General features: G+C 40.4%; 3 protein-coding genes across 3 annotated transcripts; all 3 read left to right on the forward strand.

Annotated features, from left to right (window-relative positions):
- The first annotated feature begins 259 nt into the window (after positions 1–259).
- On the forward strand, positions 260–6,610 carry LOC119916375 (growth/differentiation factor 10-like). Its single transcript, XM_038736367.1, has 3 exons — positions 260–924; positions 3,494–4,392; positions 5,114–6,610. Exons 1-3 carry the CDS (start codon positions 636–638, stop codon positions 5,303–5,305), a joined length of 1,380 nt encoding a protein of 459 aa, XP_038592295.1. The 5' UTR covers positions 260–635; the 3' UTR covers positions 5,306–6,610.
- Positions 6,611–9,924: 3,314 nt separating this feature from the next.
- Positions 9,925–14,642, forward strand: gdf2 (growth differentiation factor 2). The gene is made up of 2 exons (XM_038736245.1): positions 9,925–10,458; positions 11,191–14,642. The coding sequence occupies exons 1-2, from the start codon at positions 10,107–10,109 to the stop codon at positions 12,108–12,110; spliced, it is 1,272 nt and encodes a 423-aa protein (XP_038592173.1). The 5' UTR covers positions 9,925–10,106; the 3' UTR covers positions 12,111–14,642.
- Positions 14,643–15,078: 436 nt separating this feature from the next.
- LOC119916622 (retinol-binding protein 3-like) lies at positions 15,079–22,418 on the forward strand. Its single transcript, XM_038736681.1, has one exon. It carries the CDS (start codon positions 18,297–18,299, stop codon positions 21,342–21,344), a length of 3,048 nt encoding a protein of 1,015 aa, XP_038592609.1. The 5' UTR covers positions 15,079–18,296; the 3' UTR covers positions 21,345–22,418.
- The last annotated feature ends 178 nt before the right edge of the window (positions 22,419–22,596 follow it).

The raw sequence follows: 22,596 nt of genomic DNA on the forward strand, positions 1-22,596 counted from the left end.
CTTGTTGATCCTTTTACAGATGTTTTGCTCCATGACCACTAGACTCTTTGTGATATACACTTGCCTGAACAACAGCAGCTTTGGTATAAATTCAGGATGATTTGGGCATGAACACACAATGTCACATCTATTAATAGTGGTGAGAAATTTTTTTTTATTGCATTTAATTATTTTTTATGTTAAACTTTGCAGCTTTAAAACCAAGACCTCATTGGATCTTTGTCCGACCTTGAACAGCCACACTACCTGACCCTTGGACATTTCTTCCTCTCTCCTTTAGTGATGGAGTGGACTAATATTGCATATTTAATGTAGCTGGAAAGCTGGTCTGTTCTTAACTTTGCTTCTAATCAAAACTCGTAAGCAGTTCACCTAAAATGCTGCATGTCTCTCTCGTTGGCTGTGCGCTCTGAGGCGTCACCATCTGTCATTCAGCAGCGGAGTTTTATGCGTGCGTCCTCCCCCGGTCTCCTCCCATTGTAGAAACAGCTGTAGACGGTGAACCGTGGAGTTCGGGTCTGACACGGATTACCTGGATACCGGCTTGAAGTCTGGGTGGGCATCAACCAGCGAGAAAAGGAAAGACTTTTTTGAGGGTTTTTTACTGACTTTGGTTTCTCCACGTCTCTTTTTTTATGGAAACATTTCCTAGGACATCAACCATGGCAAGCCGACTTTTTCCCACTCTGCATTTATTACTGATACTGGAGTCGAGCTGGGGTAAAGTCGTGTCTGAGGATCTTGGTGAAGCCGTGCGTCAGGGTGCAGATGTCCAACCGGCTGTAGAGCAGCGCGTCTTTGCGCACGAAAGCGCGAACCGGGATATGGTCTCCATCAACATGTTCAAAGTGTACGAGAAGTACAGCAAGGAGCCGCAGAGCCAGAGGGAGGGAAACACCGTGAGAAGTTTTAAAGCTGTCCCGAGTGAGTGCGTTTTTTAATTCCATGAACCCTGTTACCATACACGAGAGAACCGGTTGATCCAGACTAAATTTATAATAATAAGACCTAGGGGAGACCAGGTATGGTTGTAACGTGGGGAGAGTTGTAACAACACCAATTCCACTAATTAGAGATAAGATAGGAGTTGTGTGATCATTTCAGTATTTACTTCCTCCCCAATCAGGCATGCTGTTTGTCAAGCCTGGAAATAGGTACATTCAGTAGAGAAAAAACTGATTCAGAAAGTACATTTTCAGACCAAGACTATATTTTGTTTAGTATCTATAGGCCTACTATTGCAGATAGAATTGTTAGAAGTATATTAGATTGAAATGTAGTTTCTAAGGCAACATGTGATGCATTTTTTCCTTTCTAATTTCAAACCGCTATGCTAATACAGCTAGCTAAACACTGGCTGCCAGGGGTGGGGTGGGTTGTAATACTTTAAAAAGTGTCACAACCATCCCCTATACATACAACTAGGGACTTTCTTGATTTTAATATTGAACAGAGTGCCCTTTGCAGTCTGGGCCCACCAAGCCTGCACTCCAGGGTTACCAGCATTCATTTGTCAGCACTGTGACCGGTACTTCCCATTGACATGTTGTTCACATGTTGGCGTGCGTATCGGCACTTGAGCTTTTCTATACTCCGTCTCCACCGGTGCGGAGGGTAGAAAAGTGTACAGGCAGCTTGTGAGAAGTGCCGGTGCGCAAGAAAAAGAGTAAAATATAGAAGTGCTTGTAGTGCGTACCGATGAGTACCTCATGGGTCGTGCGAGATGGGTCGTGCCTGGCCCACTTCAAGCACTTACTGTGACACTGATAAGGAATATACACACTCTAAGACACACACCTCTTTTTAGTTAGACATAAAGATGTACAAAGATGTTCTTTAATTAAGTACATTTTAGTAGTAGGCTAAGTATACTGTTAGGTAAGTTTATTCTATAGATAAATTCACATACACATACATGTGCTTGAGTGATCATCAGACAGTCTGTTACAGTGAGAGAGAAACATTCTTCTTTTATATCACTACCTGTTTTTGTAGTAGATCATCTGGTGTGGCATCTATTTTTGCTTCTTTCGTCTTACCATTACAACTTACCCCAGTATGTGTTACATCCTATCCCGGTAATGGGGTAGGTTGTAACAAGGGAACACAATGCATTTGACATCAACTCATGAGGTCTGTGATATTCTTGTAGAGGATTGAATTGGTGCCATTTGTTGTGAACAAATGTGGGTACTTTGTATAAAAGTTTGAGAACTCTAAAATTCAGCGAGTTATAGTTGCTGAAGCAAAAAGTTTTACATCCCCTACTGCCAATGATTTACATGTAAGTAGGGAATTCCAATTGCCATAATGAATATTATTAATAAATATTTAGCCTATCAATGAATATGGAGAGGGAATTATGTTAAAAGCCCAAATGAGATTTGACAACAGAACAGTTTTCTGTTTTTTAAAAGATGTTGGTTCATTTGTATTTTTGGAAACGTGCTTTTGTGTCACTCAAGTCATGATAATAGAACATTATTATACATCACAGCTGGTAGAAAATAGACAAAATGCAATTTAAAAATAGTGAAAGGTAAATCAGCATAAAGGCCTTTTCTTATTTACCCAATTTTAATATAACTTTACATTTTTATGCTACTCATCCATCCTTGAGTGAAACTCAAGATTTCAGTCATCTAAAGTGTTCTTAATCTTATTTTAGTTTTCTCACTTTATATGACTTTTTTGTTGTTCCCCATTTCATTATAGATCAACACCTAATACAAAAATACCAGGGAAAAAAAGGCAGAAAGTTGAAATCTTGTGCTCAAATTTATTTCATCAGTGCATCCTTTTAAACACAGGTGTTTTGTCACACACAGCAGCTCTCGCTCCACTTTGGACTAAACATCTTCACCTCTATGTTTAGATTTAGTGAACTGGGGGGCTTTTAAGTTTCGAGCACTTTCGGTTCCCCGGTAGCTGCAGCACCCTAGGTGCTAGACAAGAGCCTATAATCATACCCAGACACTGGCTGCACAGCGAAAAGCCTCAGAGGAGCTCTTTCTCCTATAAGCATTTCCATATGCCTGCGACAGACCTACTGGACCGATCCACTGTTTGCCTTTCAGGCTGTGGTGGAAGTGTGGGAGACAAGGTTGAACTTCAAGAGTATAGCGATCTAGGATGAGGCTTTTGGTAATGTGTGAGGCAGGCACTTAAGCGTGCCACGCTTAATATTTTCCATGCTGATGCTTATGTCAGTCAGATGTGTTGAGCAACATTTTGCGGAAGACGTACTGGATGCTGTTATTCATGTCGATCAAATGTTCCAGAATGTGATGATACTGTAGAGGAGGAAAAAGAAGAGCTGCGGAAAGCGTTAAACACTGCAACTCGATCGCCTCAGTCATCTCTTTGTTGTTCATTTCTTGGAGGGATCCTCCTTCAGGGCTTTAGCATCTGTTTGACAAAACATCTGTGTGGTTGAACCAGTAAGCTCATCACTCATCTCATTCTTCTTGTAATTTCTTTTCAAATTCCCCAGGAGTCTTGCACGGTAAGGACGTGCTCCAGTTCAACCTGGCCTCCATGCAAGAATCAGAGCTCATCCTCTCCGCCTCTATTCACTTCCTCTACAAGCGGCCCCGCCACCACCAGCGACCGTGGCGTTTCCGAAGGCCTCGCCACCCATCTGGCGGCCTCCAGCATCCATATCCTCCCTCCCCGCAGCTCCTCTTCCGCGGATCGTCCCCAAACTCATCTTTTGCAACACTGCTGGGAAACATAACTCTGGCTCCTTTCAAGAAAGGCTCTTGGCAAACAAGGGACATAACAGCGATGGTGAAACACTCCAGGGAAGTGAAAGAACTTGTGGTCACGGTGGAGTTTGATATGAGGTTTGGGACGCAGCAGAGGAGTCCTCACGGCCAAGAGCGCCTCTCTTCAGCCAACCTGCCGTATATCTTGGTATACGCTGATGATCAAGCTATAGATGAGCCGAACAGCGTGGCCATGTCACTCCAGCGGTACGGGTCCTTCCCTGTAGGAGAGGATGCATCCTCCTCAGCTTCAGCCTCAAGGATCCGGAGGGAACTTCAGCTCCAGATCCAAACCAACGACATCCCAGAGGTCCAGTACAACTCCTTGAAGAATCATGAATTGTGGCAGAACACATATTTCCCAGCAAAATCCAAAGCAGAGGTGAAACCGGGCAGGAAGCAGGGGCCGGGGGTCAGCGAGAGCCTGAGTAAACCCCAGGTGCTGAGCTTTGATGAGAGGACGATGAAAAAGGCCAGGAGGAGACAGTGGAGTGAGCCCAGGGTCTGCTCCAGGCGCTACCTCAGGGTGGACTTCGCTGACATTGGCTGGAGCGAGTGGGTTTTGGCGCCAAAGTCATTTGATGCCTTCTACTGCGCCGGGACCTGTGGATTCCCCATCCCTAAAGTGAGCCAGAGAAACGTTTTAACTTTTATAATAACAATAATAATAATATATTTTATTTGATGGAGCCTTTTAATGGCACTCAAGGTCACATTATGTCAGATAAAACCATATATTAAGCACATAATGAACAGCAAGCAGCAACAAGAAAACATAGCCTCATAAGAAAATATAGTATCATAAGAAAACATAGTATCAGTAATAAAACAATGATAATAAAACATAAACAATCAAGTAAAATTTTTAGTGGAGTCATTTACATTTTGACTTCAGACAAAAGAAAAGCGAATCACACACACAGACCTGCTCATGCAGCATTGATGTGTCCCACATCAGGAGATGTTTAACTGAAACTGCTGGACATGCAGTTGCATGTATTTGTAAAATGTAATACCTTTGTGGTATATTTTACTTTATTTTTTAATCTTTTCTTTTAGACTGTGACTTGTCAACTAAGACAAAGTCAAAAAGACTGAAAACTAAGGCAGGAACATGAAACGCAGCCACATGAAAAGAGTTGATCTGTAAAGTTGAAGGAAAAGGGAAAAGTAATGAAAACTACACACAAAGTACACAACAAAACATATTTCTGTCTTGTAAATATAAATTAATTTTTTGCAAAAGAACCATTTGGCACTTGGAGGATTTTTGCCTGTGTTGTTTTACAGTTCTAACAGTAAGTTTTGTTCGCATGAATCCCTTTTTCTTCTACTCATGTCTTTAGGTGGTGCGTCCCTCCAATCACGCCACCATCCAGAGCATCGTCAGAGCTGTGGGAATCGTCCCTGGTGTCCCCGAACCGTGCTGCGTTCCAGAGAAGATGAGTCCCCTTAGCGTTCTTTTCCTGGATCCACACAGGAATATGGTGCTAAAGGTTTACCCCGGCATGTCTGTGGATACCTGTGCCTGTCGATAGGGTCGGAGCAATCAATGAAGATAAAAGATTATGAGGAGTTCGTACATGTAGACTCATCATTTGTCAGGAGGGCATTTCCACATCGAAGAGGACAGTAGTGATGAAGACAGCTGAGATAAACTGGACGACTGGCAGGGCTCTAGTTCTTGAGTCTCAGTTTGAGAACTCTTTTCTGGGTCTTGGACTAGTCTCTGTCATGACTGGACGTTGACTCGACTTTTTCCTGCTTTTCTAACATGTTTTTTTCCTCATGTTTTTCTCCACCCGGCCCACCTTTCTTTATTTTTCTCCCCTCATCCAGAAGCAGTTGTAAGAAGTGCACTTAATACACCCCAGTGTACGTAATGCTTCTAAATGTTCTATGTATTGGACGTTGAAGTTAAGCACAAAACTCTTGCAGGTAGATCTTTGTCTCTGATCCTTTATAAACTTTTTCAGTCCCTTTCTTCACTTTTATAAAGTGATTTTGCCTGATTTAATATAAGACAAGAACAACTCACTCAGCTTGGACCTGGTTTTGTGATTGGTTTCAACTTTACTAAGCTCAACGTCTTTCAACATTTCCTGACTGCTTGCGGGCATCAGTATCCTCTACTGTTTGACACTGTCTTTAGGATTCAACTGAATTTCGAACAAACTGATAAACTGCACACAGACTCACAGACTCAGGAGGGTCTGAGGGACACAGAGGCTGCATGGCAGCACACTTATATCCTACCCAAATTAATTAACCCTTGTCATGAAAATACTGTAGTTACTAATGCAAACTAAATGGTACTTCTTAATAAGTGATGTTACTGAACACCTCCCACCTATTAGCAAGAAATGTTATTCATGCATGAGAGGTAATATCGTCTTTGAACTATAATTCAATAGCCATTTGTTTATATTTTGTATATAATGAGTGTATTTTGACTCCTACTGAGATTTAATGTAGTACGAGCATTTTGTAGCTTGTTTCTGCTACATGTTACAGCACAGAGGGAAAGCAGTGCTTTGCTGCCACCTGCTGTGCATTTTGAGAAAGCTTAAGGGGCTAAAACATACATACTAAAAATGTTCAAGTACTCCTTGTGGCTATTCACTATTTCCCTTTAATACATAAATACTGTTAATCAAAGATGACATGTACAGTTTGTAATAATAATAGATTTCCATAGTAGGTAAAATGGGATAAATGTATCCAACCTTATAACGTATGGCTAAAAGTGTATTTGTAAGTGTGATGTGTGCTTCAACAAATCATAGTCATGATGTATAACATGGTAAGGAAATAAACTGAATTGTACATACGGTCTAATTGTAGATACCTGCTGACTTTGTGAGGTTTTTTACTATAGACATATACCACACAATAACTTACTGTCTGTCAATGCCCACATACACATTTGATAGATAACATCACATTAGATTGCATATATTTTATTTAAAGTTAGGTTGATGTCTTTGATGCATAATACTAATCCTGAAAATAACAGTGTCTTTCTTCTCTGAAAAACGCTAGAATTAAGAAGTCTGGGAAACCTGTATTGTATTGATACTTGATTATATTAAATGGTCATTTTTGTTTAGTTCATCACATGACGGCAGTAACGTAATGTTCACTTTTCAGGCCGCAACTTTACTGTTATGGTTCACTCCTACCACTTTCATCATCTTTGTTTCTAGCAGGCAGATATTTTCATGACTGAAAAGCAGAGAAACAAAGTCAGCAACTAGCTGGTGAACCCTATAGAGCATTTAGCAGCTATAGAGCCACACATTTCCCTCGAGTCTTGATTGAGAGCAAAAACAGAGCAAAAAGTAGAGTGAACATTGGACTTATGTTTGTCAGGTTGACATAAACACGACTCCAATTAATGCAAATGTTGCTCCGTGTCTGCTGCTTTAAAGGGTCAGCAGTTTGTTCCTCTGCGCTCAAGTAGCCAAAAAATAACACTGCTTTAAAGAGCTGTTACAATTAGTAAAAGAGTTTAAATGTTGCATAATGGTTTAAATATTGTTTCAAAGCCTTTTGCACCCCGATAAGAAAGAAACATTTGGATACTTCTGAATTTCGTGACTTGAAAACTTGTGTTATATATTGGAACTGAACGTTGGCTATTGCAAGCCTCCATATAATTTTAACCATCAAACACCATAGGCTATTGGCCAAGAATTTAATAGGTTTTTACTGCATATTTTTGAACCCAGCAATTTGGCCTAAAATGACTTTCTCCCGTCCAGTTTTTCTCCCGTCCCTGTGTTTGTTTCCCTCCTGCATGCCTAAACTATTTGCTGTATCGACGCCAGTAGATTTTGTCAACGCCTTTCATCACTGATTGACTCCATAGAGAGGAACTCTTAAACGCTTGAAAGGACCACAATGAAAGCATTTTTATAAAACCAGTGAAACAAGTGCCTGGGTAAGACAGAAATTCCAAGAAAAGCCGGACTCAGGCCAACGTCCCCGGACACATTGGCTTGTGGTTCAGGCTCAAACCCCCCACAGGAACGAGGGGCAGATCCCATCATCCATCTACATACAGTACTGAATGTAGAGCTGAAGGCCACCACCGTTGTGTCTTTGTTCCATTTGCCAGTGGTGTGAATTAATGCTCTCTGCTCTCATGCCTCTCATCAGATTTTATAGATTCCCTCTATAAACCTATTTCGTTCATGAACATTTTCCCATGTGTTGCTCTACATCTGGTTGTTCTTTGTTTAAAGTGCAAAGGAAATTATGTATCCTATGTTTTTTGTTTGCTTGGAATAGACAGAAGAAGAGGTAGCTAGTTAGTGATTGCAACCATGGATGATCAGAGCACTAAATCCACCTACATGAACTTCATATACAGAAAATACAATGAGAAACGTGCGAGAGTACACGCACTGCTTGACCAACGATCAATCTCTGCAAAGAAGAAAAACAATTGCACAATCGAGAAAATTCAGATTATCTGTCAGATTATCTGTGGAAAACAGCTGACATTCCAACCTTAAGTGTAAATTTGTTCTCTTTATATTGTTTTTTCTATTTGTAGCTCAATTTTATTATGGAAGGAAGGAGTTCACATGCAGTCTCTGTGAAGCCTTTACGTTCCGTTCTTGAAAAAATTACTTTTGTGCTGCAACTTCATTACCTTTTTATTTTGACAAATTCATATGCAAGTGGGTCCATGAGCTGATTTTACTGGTAGGGGAGACCGGGTATGGTTGTAACATGGGGAGGGTTGTAACCAATTCCACCAATTAGGGATAAGATAGGAGTCGTGTGACCATTTCAGTATTTACGTACTTCCTCCCAGATCCCCCATGGTGGTTGTCAAGGCTGGAAACAGGCACACAATATATAGAGATTTTTTTTTACCAAGACTATATTTTGTTTAGTATCTATACTATTGTAGATCAAATGATATGACTTTGAGATTGAGATTAAAATGTAGTTTCTTAGGCAACATGTGATGTATTTTCCCCTGCTTATTTCAAACCACTATGCTAATACAGCTAGCTATACGAAGGCTGACAGGGGTGGGGTGGGTTGTAATACTTCTTTAAAAAAAATGTTACAACCATCCCCTATGAATACAAAAAAGGACTTTATTGATTTTAACATTTTACAGACGACCTGCGACCCTGTACACAGGACAAGCGGTTAACAATGGATGGATGGATGGATACATTTTTTTTAAATATACACACAGTGACACACACACACACACACACACACACACATACATTAGTGTGACCTGATGAGAGTAGGTGAAATTCGGGACAGGGGAGTTGCGGGTGGGCGTGGTCTTTTGTCTAACTGTTACGTTAGGTTGTAACAGTAACACCATGTATTTGACATCGACTCACAAAGTCTGCAATATTCTTGTAGAGTATTAAATTGATAAATAAAGTAAATCATTTTTTGGCTGGTCTCAATATGAGGTCAATTTGTCATTGTACAGTTTGGGAACATCAGAAACTTAAGTAATTTGTTTGTCTTCCATCTTTCAGTTCAAGCAGTGGTCAACAGCAATTGGCTGCACCCAATGTCAGTGTAGCTCAGATCAAACAAATTTGAATCCCATACTGAACCATAATGAAAGAGGGATGTGATTTTGTGAATACACCTTTAGTCTTACATTATATTAATTGGTAATTGATATCTGTTCTGTGACATGCAGCTATAAGTGGAGCACAATTTAAAGCATTGGATTCAAATGTCCATAGTGTGAAATTAGCTATAACATTGTAATTTCACATTGTTGTATTGCTACTAACTTCCTTATCACCACTTTTAAAGGGATCAAAGTCATTGGTTTTGATTTTCCATTTTGGTATTTGGAACATGTCCTTGATCTGCAATGTATGGAAACAAGTGTTTTAAAAACCTGAGAGAAATATGTAGCAGTAATGGCGGTGAAGAATGCAATGTGCTATTAGTGTTTTGTTTCCTCTGGCTTCAAATGTTTCACCCTCAAATGGGAAAAGTCATTTTGTGGAAATGTCTGCTTGTCAGTAACCTCACAGTTTCCAGTGCCTCTCTCATTATATCAGACAAGTGTTTACACTGTCTTCATTAGCAGCCAGCCCTCTAATGATAACAACACTTAAAAGAAGGCATCAATGGTAGTGATAAGCATGGCCAAGCTATTTTGGTTGACACAAGTTCCCCTGTTTACTCTGGGAGCATGGGAGCGGACATCAGAACGGTGGTTCTTGCATTGCGGATCTCCATTTTCAAACCTTGCCATCGTAAAGTCTGTTTTCAAGCCGGGAAGAAGGCAAATTTTGAGCCAGCTCAGTGACTTAGAAAGAATCTAATCTCAACATGCAGAGCTCCAGGTCAATCCTGTTCCAGGTGTGTTTGAGTCTGGTGGTTTCTATTGGTTCCTGCACCTGCAAACCTCTCAATAATGACATCCAGAGAGAGGACCCTGAGGGACACTACTCACAGCTATCAGAGGAGGACCTTCTGGAGGAGGAAGACACCGACTCCAGGATCGAGAACCTCCTGGGAACCATGAAGGAGGGTTTTTTGAGGAAACTCAACCTGTCAGATGTTCCTCAGGAGCACAGCAAGATCTACCCTCCTCAGTTCATGATGGAGCTCTACAACAAGTACGCCTCGGACAGCTTGGCAATCCCTCAGTCTGATGTCATACGAAGCTTCACTGTCCAAGGTACGTGACCAGTGTTTAACTTTGACATGAGAGGAGTATGTGCAGTAATCTTCTGTGTAGTTTATGGGAGGGGGAGACTCTCCATTTTCAAAGAGTTAACACTTAGTGTGTGGGTATTTTTTCCTTGTTAATCCCTGTACTAAATAAATTTATAAACATTTGGAAATCCCTACCCACCAAATGTATAATTTAGGTTATCTCGTTTAGATAGATGGCCAATGTTATCTAGATTATCTAGAGGTTTTTGCCTCCTCACAACAACAGAATATCTGGCAGCATTTTCTTGGCACATTTTATTTAATTTAAATTAATTTAATTAACTTCAAGTTTGGGGTTCCTTTGGTGGATTTTATTTTATATTGCTCTAAACTGGTGGCTTCCAACTGTTTTGGCCTGTGACCCCTTTTTTTGCGTAGCAGAATTATACCTTTTCAGGTCCTCTCTAGTTATTTATCTTACAAACCCTCATATAAATTTATATAGTTTTATTATTGGTGCAAGAGGCAGTACATAAATGCAAACAGAGGTAAAGACATACATGTACTCAAAACAACAACAAAAACCTTCAAATGTATCTTGTGACCCAACCTGTATGAAATGCTTGTTTTTCTTTCCTAGAAATGGCCAAATAAAGAGAAAGAGATTTCTTTTAATTTCACTTGAAGTCAGACTGCACAAATCCCAGATGCTGTTTCAAATAAATCCTCTGAAATCTTTCTATCTCTCCAACAGATATCACTCTCTCTCTAACAAATGGCACAAAGTCAAAACACAGACTGCAGTTTAACGTCAGCATCCCCAACCATGAAAAGATCACTACTGCTGAACTACAGCTCTTCTTCTTCCCAGATCCCAGGTCAAGGGTCACCTCCCACAGTTTCAAGGCCACGGTCAAAGTCTATGAAGTGGATTACAACGATTTCACATCCGCCACCCAATTACTGGTTGGCAAAGAGGTGACAGGCTCACAGAGCACGTGGGAGACGTTGGATGTGACCAGAGCTTTTCAGAGCTGGATCAAGTTGGGCCATGGAGCAACTTTTTTTGATGTAGTGGTGGATAGGAAGATCTGTGGGTCTTCTAATGATGGAGAAGAAGGAGCAGGCTGTTTAAATATGAGCTTGTCTGTTGGAGATAGCACTTCAGCAGCGTTAATAGTGTTCTCAGATGACTTGGGTAGCAGGAGGAGGGAGACAAAGAAGGAATTAAGAGAGATGATCCTCCACGAAGAAGAAACCATCTTGCACTCGGGTGCCGACTGGAATAGAGGAGATCAGCTTCCAAATGAGATCTCGGAGGCCCAGCATCCACGGAGACAGAAACGAAAGGCAGAGAGGGAATACTGCCGACGGACCTCTCTCAAGGTCAACTTTAAAGACATCGGCTGGGACAGCTGGATCGTGGCGCCTCCAGAATATGACGCGTTTGAATGTCGAGGCCTGTGTTACCACCCGCTGACGGACGAGTCGACCCCGTCAAAACACGCCCTCATCCAGACGTTGATCAACATCAGGAATCCCAAGAAGGCCAACATGGCGTGCTGCGTTCCCATCAGACTAGACCCCATCACAGTCATGTATCAGGAGAATGGACGCCTCACTATAAGATACCTTTATGAAGAGATGAAGGTGGCAGAGTGTGGCTGCAGGTAGTCAGAGTGAATTAATTTGCTCTGGTGGTAGCACAGATGATTATAATGGTTCTAATGCTGCATTTCATTCATGTCAGTCCGATTTTCATGCGCTCTATTGGTCCAGTAGAGGAAATGTAGACGCATCCTACTAGCGTGTTAGCATGCGAACATTTGCTAATCAGCACTAAATACAAAGTACAGCTGAGGTTGATAGTAATATCATTTGTTTTGCAGTTAATTAGTCAAACCTAAACCTGATGTATTAAAGGTGCCGTAGAATAGCCCACTCATTTTCAGGTTCATACTAGGATCTCTACTAGAAAATGTTTACATGCTTTAATGTTCAAAAAAACACATTATATTTTCATATTTTCCACTGCTTCAGCATTTCTTTTCACCCTCTGTCTAAACACTCTGAGCTTCTGTCTCTTTAAGGCCCCAATCCCTGAAAGCCCACTTGCTTCAGATTGGCCAACTTTCCCAAGCACAACAGAGGGGCGGGACTTGATTGTTAAGGCCTGCTGTGTGAGACTGATTAATTACTGTACAAAAACACAACTTCATTTAACTTTATTCACTGGTTTTGGTGAAACTGAATCAGATTTGATGGTTTTCTCTCTTATGTCTTCCGGGGGCTCTGCCTTCACTTTTGGTGAAGAGTTTGTATGTTGCTGGTTACTTTAGCCGCTAACTACTGCTATCAGCAGCCCTGCTAGCAACTCATTTAGCCGTGCAGCTAGCCGTCCTATTGCTGATTCTGCCCAGACTTGAAGCTTGGTGCTCCTGGGGTGTGTTGGTGTTTATCTTTAAATCAGTACAGAAGCTTTGGACTGCTGGTTCAGATACAGCCAGAGGACATCAGAGGGAAAAACAAAAAATATTTACCTTTCCTTCATAACCGTAAAAGTACTTTCTGTAAGACATAGGCTACTGAACAACCTCTAGCTCTTGCTTGATGAGCTCATATGACACTCTTCTCTGGAAAGTGGGCTGGTATATGTAAATTGTGGGGGTGTGAATATTAAGGAGCCCAGATGCACGTCACATCTAGCACTTGTTGGCATTCGCCCACTTTTCCGGGGTCTATTGCGTGCGCAATATTTACATATGAAAGAGGAGACTATGGTGACTGAGGCTCACAGTATGTCAGTTCCATGTACTGAACTATTTTCATTCAAGGTAAATACAGTTTTCCATTCTATGGCACCTTTAAGTAAGTAAGTAAGTGAGGAAATAGAAGACCAAAAGAAGTTTTAACCTGATGATGGCGCTAGATGAAAAGCTAATAAAATTCATCGACTGGAGATCATGAATGTGTCTACCAAATTTCACAGCAAATCCATCCGAAAGCTGTCAAGATATATATAAATAAAATGTCAACTTCATGGTATCAGGGAAAAAGTCAGGGAATCACCAAAGTCAATAGGACTCATCCTCTGGAGGCCACGAATGTCTGCACAAAACGACTTGAAAACAACTATTGAGATATTTCGGACTGGACCAAAGAGGTGGACTGATTGACTGACCTACCAACAGACCGATATTGCCATCCCTCAAGCCATGCTGCTAGCATGGCTAAGAATATAGTGGTTATGCTCTACTGAAATTAAACATACTGTATATATATATATTTGACAAACATAGCGTGAAATAATGCTAAGTTGCATTTACACTTGATGCTATTCCTTTAAATGTATTGCTAACAAAAAGTTTGAAAATCAAAAATAGTGATATGTCTGAAATGCAGCAAAACATCCTCAACAGGTGAATTACATACACCTCAATCCAGATCCCCATTTCTGCCCCCTTGTTCGTCCCTGTGACAAAAAATATATAATAAAATAAATAATAAAGAAGTCTAAGGAGTATATTAAAACTCCCTTGTTAAAGCAAAATCTTTCTGGCACAACATGGTATCCATCTTCTCATACTGCCAGACTGCTGGGAGTAGGACAGGACAAAAACTCAAATAAAAAACTTTGTGTTTTCCACTGTACATGCTGGTGCTGAAATTATTTCTAATAAAATCCTGTGGCTTTTATGTAATAAATTATGTTTTTTAGTATTACACACCAGCAAGCAGAAAACCAAAGAACCCAAACATCTTTAACATCTGCTTATCCATTTTAATGTAAATCTGTACATTCGCATTGTAGCTGTAATTTGTTTATATTAAATATATTTAGTAGTAGTCTGTAAGTTACTGCTATACAGACTTGTACAGAATAGTCAGCTTGTACATGCATGTCACATTGCTGATGTTGCATCCACCACAAGAGAAACTGTCATGACAGTTCTGTGTTGCTATGCTGTAACAAACTCCTACCATTGACATCTATATAAGGCTGATATTCCTTTTATAAAAAAAAACATCCAGAATTTGATTGATATAACCTGCAGTTTCAATCCACCAAATCTATAATAAAGCTGCTACCCCTAAAAAGTGTCTAGATTCCAGTGGGGAGTTTTTATTGTACTGTATGTCTCATGATGTCTGCATTTTGTTTCTGAGGCTTTTCCTACACTGAAATAAATAAAAATAGTCACAAAATGCTGTTTTGAAGGCAAGGAGTGGTCACACCAAATATTGATTTAATTTAGATTTTTCTTCTGCTCATTCACTTTTTGTATTTTGTTAACTGATAAATATAATCTATTAACATGTCTATTTCTGAAAGCATTCTTCCTTTATAGCATTTATTCCACACATGCCTAAAACCTTTGCATAGTACATATATAGTATAGTATAAGCTCATGTGACCTCCTGGCTCAGTCAGACCTGAACAATAGTTAACCCCTTGACGCCGATTGTCGTGAATTCGCATCACACCTCTTCCTTGCAGACTGCAAGCCAAGATAGCACATAGATTCCCCCAATGCCTGTTGGTGCATATTCGATACGTACCTAGGAACCTTTTGCAAGCCCTGGTTTCTCGTTTATGCCTGTTGTCGCTAATTTGCATCATACCTACACATACCTGAATTTATATTTTTTCTATGTTCTATAGACAAATTAACAATCTTCACTTAATTTAACATCAGCTTGAAAGCAAATGAATACACAATTTTTTATTTTTTTTTTATTGTAAAAAAAATTCAGGCATTAAGGGGTTAAGACTCTTAAATTTCTACTTACACTCTACAAAAATCTGCTTATGTGCCTAGTGAAATACTGAAATTGGCTGGTGACCTTTTGTTGTAGTATTTATAATTCTATAATACCATGAGGAGCAAAGAGTTCATGTTTCATGTTGTACTGTTCCTTTAACTTTGTGACTGTTTCTTGTAGTTTTTTACCTAAAATGCTGAATCATGTGGATTGATATATTTTCATTTTAATGTTTCTTTTGTATAGTGTGAAAGTTTATTAATTAAGTTTATTAAGTTTAATTATTATCACATCACAGGAACATGTTTTAACAATATTGTAACTGCTGTTGTTAAACCACCAAATCACATGAAAGAAAAAAACATGTACCCTGGAATATAATTCTTAAATCTTATGCTCAAATATTGTCAGGAAGGGTGATGTATGGAGAAGGTTTGAGGACCCAAATGCAGGACACGAAGGCTGAACAGGTACACTTCAATGATATTTATTTAACAACTAAGAGCGGGCACACTTACTGAGAGTGGCTGAGTCCAGTAAATCCAAAATAATGAACAATCCAAACAAGCAAGTTGATCTAAAACTAAATCCAAAAGGCAACATCCGAAAATCCACAAGCACAGACAGGTTAAGCAGGACACGACACGACAGGGCATAAAACACAGCACAAGACAGAGCATGACAAGCAACAAAGACCAGACAGACTGGGGGAACAGACAAGATCACACACACGTCTGCCATGTATGCATGCAGTGGAGAATTATATTCACAGTCGGATTTAGCAGTGAGGAAATACTCATGAGTTTAGCCCACAATCACTATATTACCATCCACCTTAGAGACTTTGCTGTGAATTGGGAGTATTTAGAGGAAAACACCAGAGTGATTGGGATTTTTTGTGATTTTAATTTCAGGGAATTTCCAAGTTTTGTTCTTGTAAATCTTCACTTTTCATCTAGGAAATTTTTTCTCGGTTTCGGCCTATTAACCCCCTCCCTGGCTCAGTAGGACTACTTTCTGGACACGTAAAATAGTCAATCTAAATGTGGGAAAACACTTAGGATAATTCAATTATAGCCCACAGATGGGCTACATCTCCGAAACTGTCCCGTTAATTAATTAAGATCTCCTCCCTAAAATCACTGAGGCTGCAGGGCTCGCTGTATGAACATAATGCTGTTGTGTTAATAATAACTTAATTCCAGCTGCAACCGCACTGGAACAAATCAGGATGAAATCTAAAAATATTTTATCAAGTGGTATGTATTATCAAGTGATTACAGAGTACAGATGTGGTGTGTAGTCCACACATAGGCTACAGGGTAACCTCGAGTTAATCACGAACATAACCTGCTCAGAGCAGTTTAGAGATGCAGCGTAAATTGCCATGGCAAGGGACCCCGGGTAACACCTGTCCACTTTTCATAGTACGGGTTAATCGCGAAGTTACACCCAACGTCACAAAGTTACTCCTGAAGTTACCTGGATAAGCCAGTTACCTCGCTTCGTAGTAGCCTACAGGCCAGTGGTCCTGTTGTTGTTGTTGTTGTTGTTGTTTTTATAGCCAATACAGTGGTAGAAATACAAACATTAAACCTTAAGTCTGCATCAATTGATTTTTGTTTGGACAAAAAGCTGTAAACACAAAACTGACAAATAATCATCATATAAAGTTGATATGCCTAATGTGTTAGCATTTCGGTTCACCTGACCAATTTAAGTTCAATATTCACTCTCTTTTTACTTCTGTTTTGCTGTCCTCCAACTCCTGAGAAACTTTTATACTACTTTATATGGCTCTTTAGCTGCTATTGCTCCACTCTATTTACCAGCTAGTTGCTAACTTTGTCTGTTGTCTGCTATTTGGTGCTTGGCAGATGTATAGTGGTGTCTTTGTAGCTGTTATGCTAAAAACTGCTGCCTGCTGTGTCTGGAAAAGATGCTGAGAAGATGAAATCGGATCAAATGACAAAGTTGTGGGCCTGACAATGAGTTATACAACTGACATGCAAGTTATACAACAACATTATATCAGCCCAAAGAGCAGCCCTCCCTACAGGGAACATTTGGAAGCAAATTTCACAATTTGGTTGCTGTTGTATTTCAAGCAAGTTAGCAGTTCAGGGATTTCAATATCCAAACCATTGCTGATACCTGTTCTTACATATGTTACACGAGGGTGTTTAAAAGTCTTGATTGGTGCCCTGGGAATTGGCAACAGTGATTGTATTATATAAGGGGTGAGGCAATCTAAATGGTTAAGACATTAAGATTAGCTGAGCACCGTCTAGCATTTGGAAGGAGATAATGTCTGGCTGCAGAATTCTGAGCTGCAGTATTGTCTGGATCAGGGTCTTATGGGGTCATGCGTTGAAGCTGAATTAAAGGATGAAAAGTTGTCAATGACATATTATTCACACGGACACTTTCCTTGTTACACTATTCACCAAATAATAAAATAATATCATTTTTGATTATGAAAAATACAAAACACTAAGCACATAAGTCAATAGTATAAAAAATAGCAAGGCAAGAGGAAGGAGAGTCAGCAAATAATTCAGTGTTCAATCCAGATAAAGACTTTCCAATCAACCTTTTGTTCCTATACCCAGTGTGTGTGTGCGTTTTTTTTTTTTTCTTTTACCCAATTCTGATCCTGCATGTGTTTTAAGAAGGCTTTGCCACGTGTCCACAAACTGTGTAATCAAGTCACCGGTGGAGCGACCCAGACATGACCCCTAAAGCTATCAACCTTACCAAAATACACCACTATAAGCTTTAGTAATAGACCAGGGAGAGAAAGTGAGAGGGAGGAGCGAGAGAGTTTCCGATCAGGCTTTCGCGTCAATCAGTCCACCCTGAACACGTGTTTCACCTGTTCCTCGATGCAGTTTTGTATCTGAAAGAAAAGCTGAGGTGTTTTTAGTATAATAACAATAACATATGGTGAATTCGGGAAACAATGCATACTGTAATTCAAGCCTAAAGAAGACTACTGCCTAATTGTAGCAATAGTAAATTGTGTCAAGTACATTAAGCCCCTTGGACAAAGACAAAGTAACTGCAAAAGAGAAAAAAAAATGCAATAGCCCAATCATGCATTGTGTATGTGTGGGGAAAAGAGAAAAAACTGGACAGACTTCATTCACCAATTTTTATTTTGTCTTTCATTGTCTGCTGGCTGAAGCACCACAGATAATGCGATTAAAGGTTTATTGGGGACAAAAGCCTCTTATGTTGTTGTCCAAAAAACCCAACAATGATAGTATTCCCTCCTACAAAAATCACAATCTCTCTACACAGACAAATGTACTAACACAGACTGGTGAAAGAGAAGACAAAGTAGTTCTCTTTCCATCAGTGTTGATGAAGATATTTGCGATGGCGCAAGACAAACCACCACTGCTACTGATGCTTCTTCTATCTACTCTGTCTTTCAACTCATCATTCCAGCCCGCTCTGGTGTTAGAAATGGCCAAGATTCTTTTGGAAAACTACTGCTTCCCTGAGAACCTGGTTGGGATGCAGGAGGCCATCCAGCAAGCAATCAAAAGTGGAGAAATCCTGCAGATTTCAGACAGGAAGACCCTGGCAACTGTTCTCACAGTCGGAGTACAAGGGGCACTGAACGATCCGCGGTTGACTGTGTCATATGAGCCCAATTTTGTCCCAGTGATGCCACCGACGCTGCCGTCTCTTCCCATAGAGCAGTTGATATGGCTGGTGAGAAACTCTGTCAAGCTGGATATCCTGGACAACAACGTTGGACATTTGCGGATAGATCGGATCATTGGGGAGGAGACGGCTACAAAGCTTGGGTCTGTGCTGCAGGACAACATCTGGGACAAAGTTGCTCAGACTTCCTCATTGATCCTTGACCTGAGGTATAGCACAGGTGGAGAATTGTCTGGAGTTCCCTTTATAATTTCCTATTTCTCTGATTCTGAGCCCCTCATTCACATTGACACGGTTTATGACAGGCCCTCAAATACAACCAGGGAACTGTGGACCATGCCAGTAGTAGGGGGAAAGTATGGAAAGAAGAAAGACATGATTATTTTAACCAGTAAGCGTACAGTGGGGGCTGCTGAGGCAGTGGCATATACATTAAAAAACCTGAAGAGGGCCATCACAGTTGGAGAAACGACTGCTGGTGGGTCAGTAAAAGTCCAAAAGATTAGGATCCCTCAGTCAGAGTTCTACATAACAGTTCCTGTGGCAAGATCAGTCAGCCCAATCACAGGCCAAAGCTGGGAAGTGAGTGGCGTTTCCCCAACAGTCAACGTCATTGCTAAGGAAGCTGTCGCAAAAGCCAAGTCCCTTCTGGCTATAAGGAGTGCCGTTCCAAAAATTGTGAAAAGAATCTCTGACATAATCGGGAGGTTTTATGCTTTCACCGACCGAGCTCCAGCGCTTCTTCAACAGCTGCAATCCACAGACTTATTCTCTGTCGTATCTGAGGAGGACCTAGCATTCAGACTCAACCACGACCTCCAGACTGTGTCTGAAGATCCACGTTTGATCATCAAATACATACAAGACAGTGCTGCCATAGGAGAGGAGGACTCTGAGCTTTACAACGTTCCAGAAGATATAACATTTTTAAGCGCACTTGTTGATACAACGTTTAAAGTGGAAATTCTTCCACACAATACTGGCTATCTCCGCTTTGACAAGTTTGTCAAGTCATCTGCAGGGGCTAAACTAGAAGAGTTTTTGGCTAAAAAGGTATGGGAGCCCCTCAAAGACACTAATAACCTGATTATTGATCTACGCTATAACACTGGTGGATCCTCTACCTCTCTAGCCCTTATACTGTCCTATCTTAAGGACACTTCCCAGAAGCATCACTTTTTCACAATATATGACAGAATTCAGAACACAACAACAGAATATGATTCTCTGTCTCAAATTACAGGCCCGACCTATGGCTCCAAACGTGGGGTTTATGTATTGACAAGCTACTATACAGCAAGTGTCGGCGAAGAGTTTGCTTACCTGATACAGTCACTACATTACGGCACAGTCATTGGGGAAATTACATCTGGTACCCTGAATCACTCAAAGACGTTTCGAATACAGGGGACAAATATTGCCATCACCGTCCCTTTCATAAACTTTTTAGACAACAATGGTGAATGCTGGCTGGGAGGTGGTGTGGTCCCCGATGCCATTGTGCTAGCCGAGGAAGCTCTGGAGCATGTTCATGAGATTGCAGATTTTCACCAAGGGCTCAGGTCCCTCATAGATAGAACTGGGGAATTGTTAGAAAAACACTATGCCATTCATGAAGTCGCTCTAGAGGTCAGCAAGGTACTGTTGAGCAAATGGGCTGAGGGTTTGTACCGGTCAGTGGTTGACTTTGAATCTTTGGCATCTCAGTTGACGGCAGACCTCCAAGAGACTTCAGGTGATCACCGCCTCCATGTCTTCCACTGCGATATTGAGCCTGAGTCGCTTCATGACGTTCCAAAGATCCCTACAGCTGAAGAAGTGGGCTACATGATTGACGCTTTGTTTAAAATTGAGCTTCTGCCAGGTAATGTTGGCTATCTAAGGTTTGACATGTTGGCAGATGTAGAGGTGGTAAAAGCCATTGGTTCTCAGCTGATAGAATTAGTGTGGAGCAAAATAGTAAACACAGATTCCCTAATAATTGACATGAGGTACAACACAGGTGGCTATTCAACAGCAATTCCCCTCTTGTGCACCTATTTCTTTGACGCCGAACCTTTACGGCATCTCTACACTGTCTTCGACCGCACCACAACAACCATGACAGAGGTCATGACATTGCCTCAGGTCAGGGGTCAAAGGTATGGGTCCTCTAAGGACGTCTATATCCTTACCAGTCATATGACGGGGTCAGCTGCCGAAGTTTTCACCCGCACTATGAGGGACCTGAATAGGGCCACAATCATTGGGGAGCCAACGATTGGAGGGTCTCTATCAAGTGGAACCTATCAGATCGGGCACAGTGTCCTGTACGCTTCCATTCCTAACCAGGTTGTGTTGAGTGCGATCACTGGGAAATTGTGGAGCGTTTCAGGGGTTGAGCCTCATGTTATTGCCCAGGCAAATGACGCTCTTCCTGTAGCACAGAGAATCATAGCAGGAAGGCTGCTGAAGAGAGAGAAATCTTAATTTGTGTTGTGTTTAGCCACAACTTTAGTGTCCAGGTTTTATTTGTGGCATGTGGCCTCGTAGTCAGTGAACCAGTCATGCGGTCCACTGACCACAGCTACAGCATACAAAACATCCTCTAATGAAATGTAATAAATTAATAAATGATGAATGAATTGCTAATGTTGTTGACAATATTCCTTCATTTAAGGCAGTAATGTACGGTTTCAGATGTCTTTTCACAAGACAGTGGAAGAAAATAATCCTTGTAATTTTTTTAACATAGGTAGCTTTAATACAACATGTTGGTCTTCCATAACCTGTATCTGTGTGACATTTACATTATCTTCTACAATCCCAGACCAGCCAGCTGTCTCCTCTATGAAACTGAGTTTTACATTTAAGATTCATCCAGAGAGACTTGTGCTAAATGAGTGTGGATTCAATGCACAGTATATCGCATTACAAGAGGGAACTTATTAGCTATAGATAGGATCAAACCTCAAATCTACTATCTGGCATTAAAAACATTAAAGAGAATGCAATGTCTGGGTGTTGACATTACAATAGCCAGTGTAAACAGTGATCTGAAATATTGGGAATAAAACAACTTCACATTAATAATAATAATGCACCAAACATCAGTGTTTGTCAAATTACTTCATAAATAACATTGCACTCTTTTTGATGATGACCTCATACCTCCACAACTCAACTGCATATTTTTATTTATGTCATGTAAAGTAACATTTTTCTCTTCTGTTTAATATTTTCTGTTATTTCCTTTGATTACATTGTGAATGCCACATGTTGTTAGGTAAATATAGTTGATCCAAAATAATCCACGAAAAATAATTTAATGTATGTTGATGTATTTCATTATGTTGGATAATTTGTAATGTCTGCAAAATTTTTTGATTGTTTGCTTATTTTTTTCCCACTGTGTTTTTTCAATATGCTGTAATGATATTTCAGCTTTTCTGTACCTAAAGTACAAAACTACCAGCAGAGGGGGCAAGTACAAAACAAACCGAAACTGATTCTCCATTCAACACTGCTTCAGAAAGGAGACAACCACAACCAGCTGAACAACTGCCCTTAAATGTGCACCATTTATGAAACAATAAAATAATTCAGTGGTTTTGGATTGTTTTTGATTTACTTTCCAGACATTAACAGGAACTTTTCTCTTTGACCATGAATGAATTAATGAGTAGGCCACACATCAACTTTAAGTTTTGAGTTGAATTATATGACAATCATTTTACAAGCT

Source organism: Micropterus salmoides, unplaced genomic scaffold (genome assembly GCF_014851395.1).
Source record: "Micropterus salmoides isolate LMB-PRFRI ecotype aquatic unplaced genomic scaffold, ASM1485139v1 Ms_hic_scaffold_21, whole genome shotgun sequence".
Classification (NCBI taxonomy): domain Eukaryota; kingdom Metazoa; phylum Chordata; class Actinopteri; order Centrarchiformes; family Centrarchidae; genus Micropterus; species Micropterus salmoides.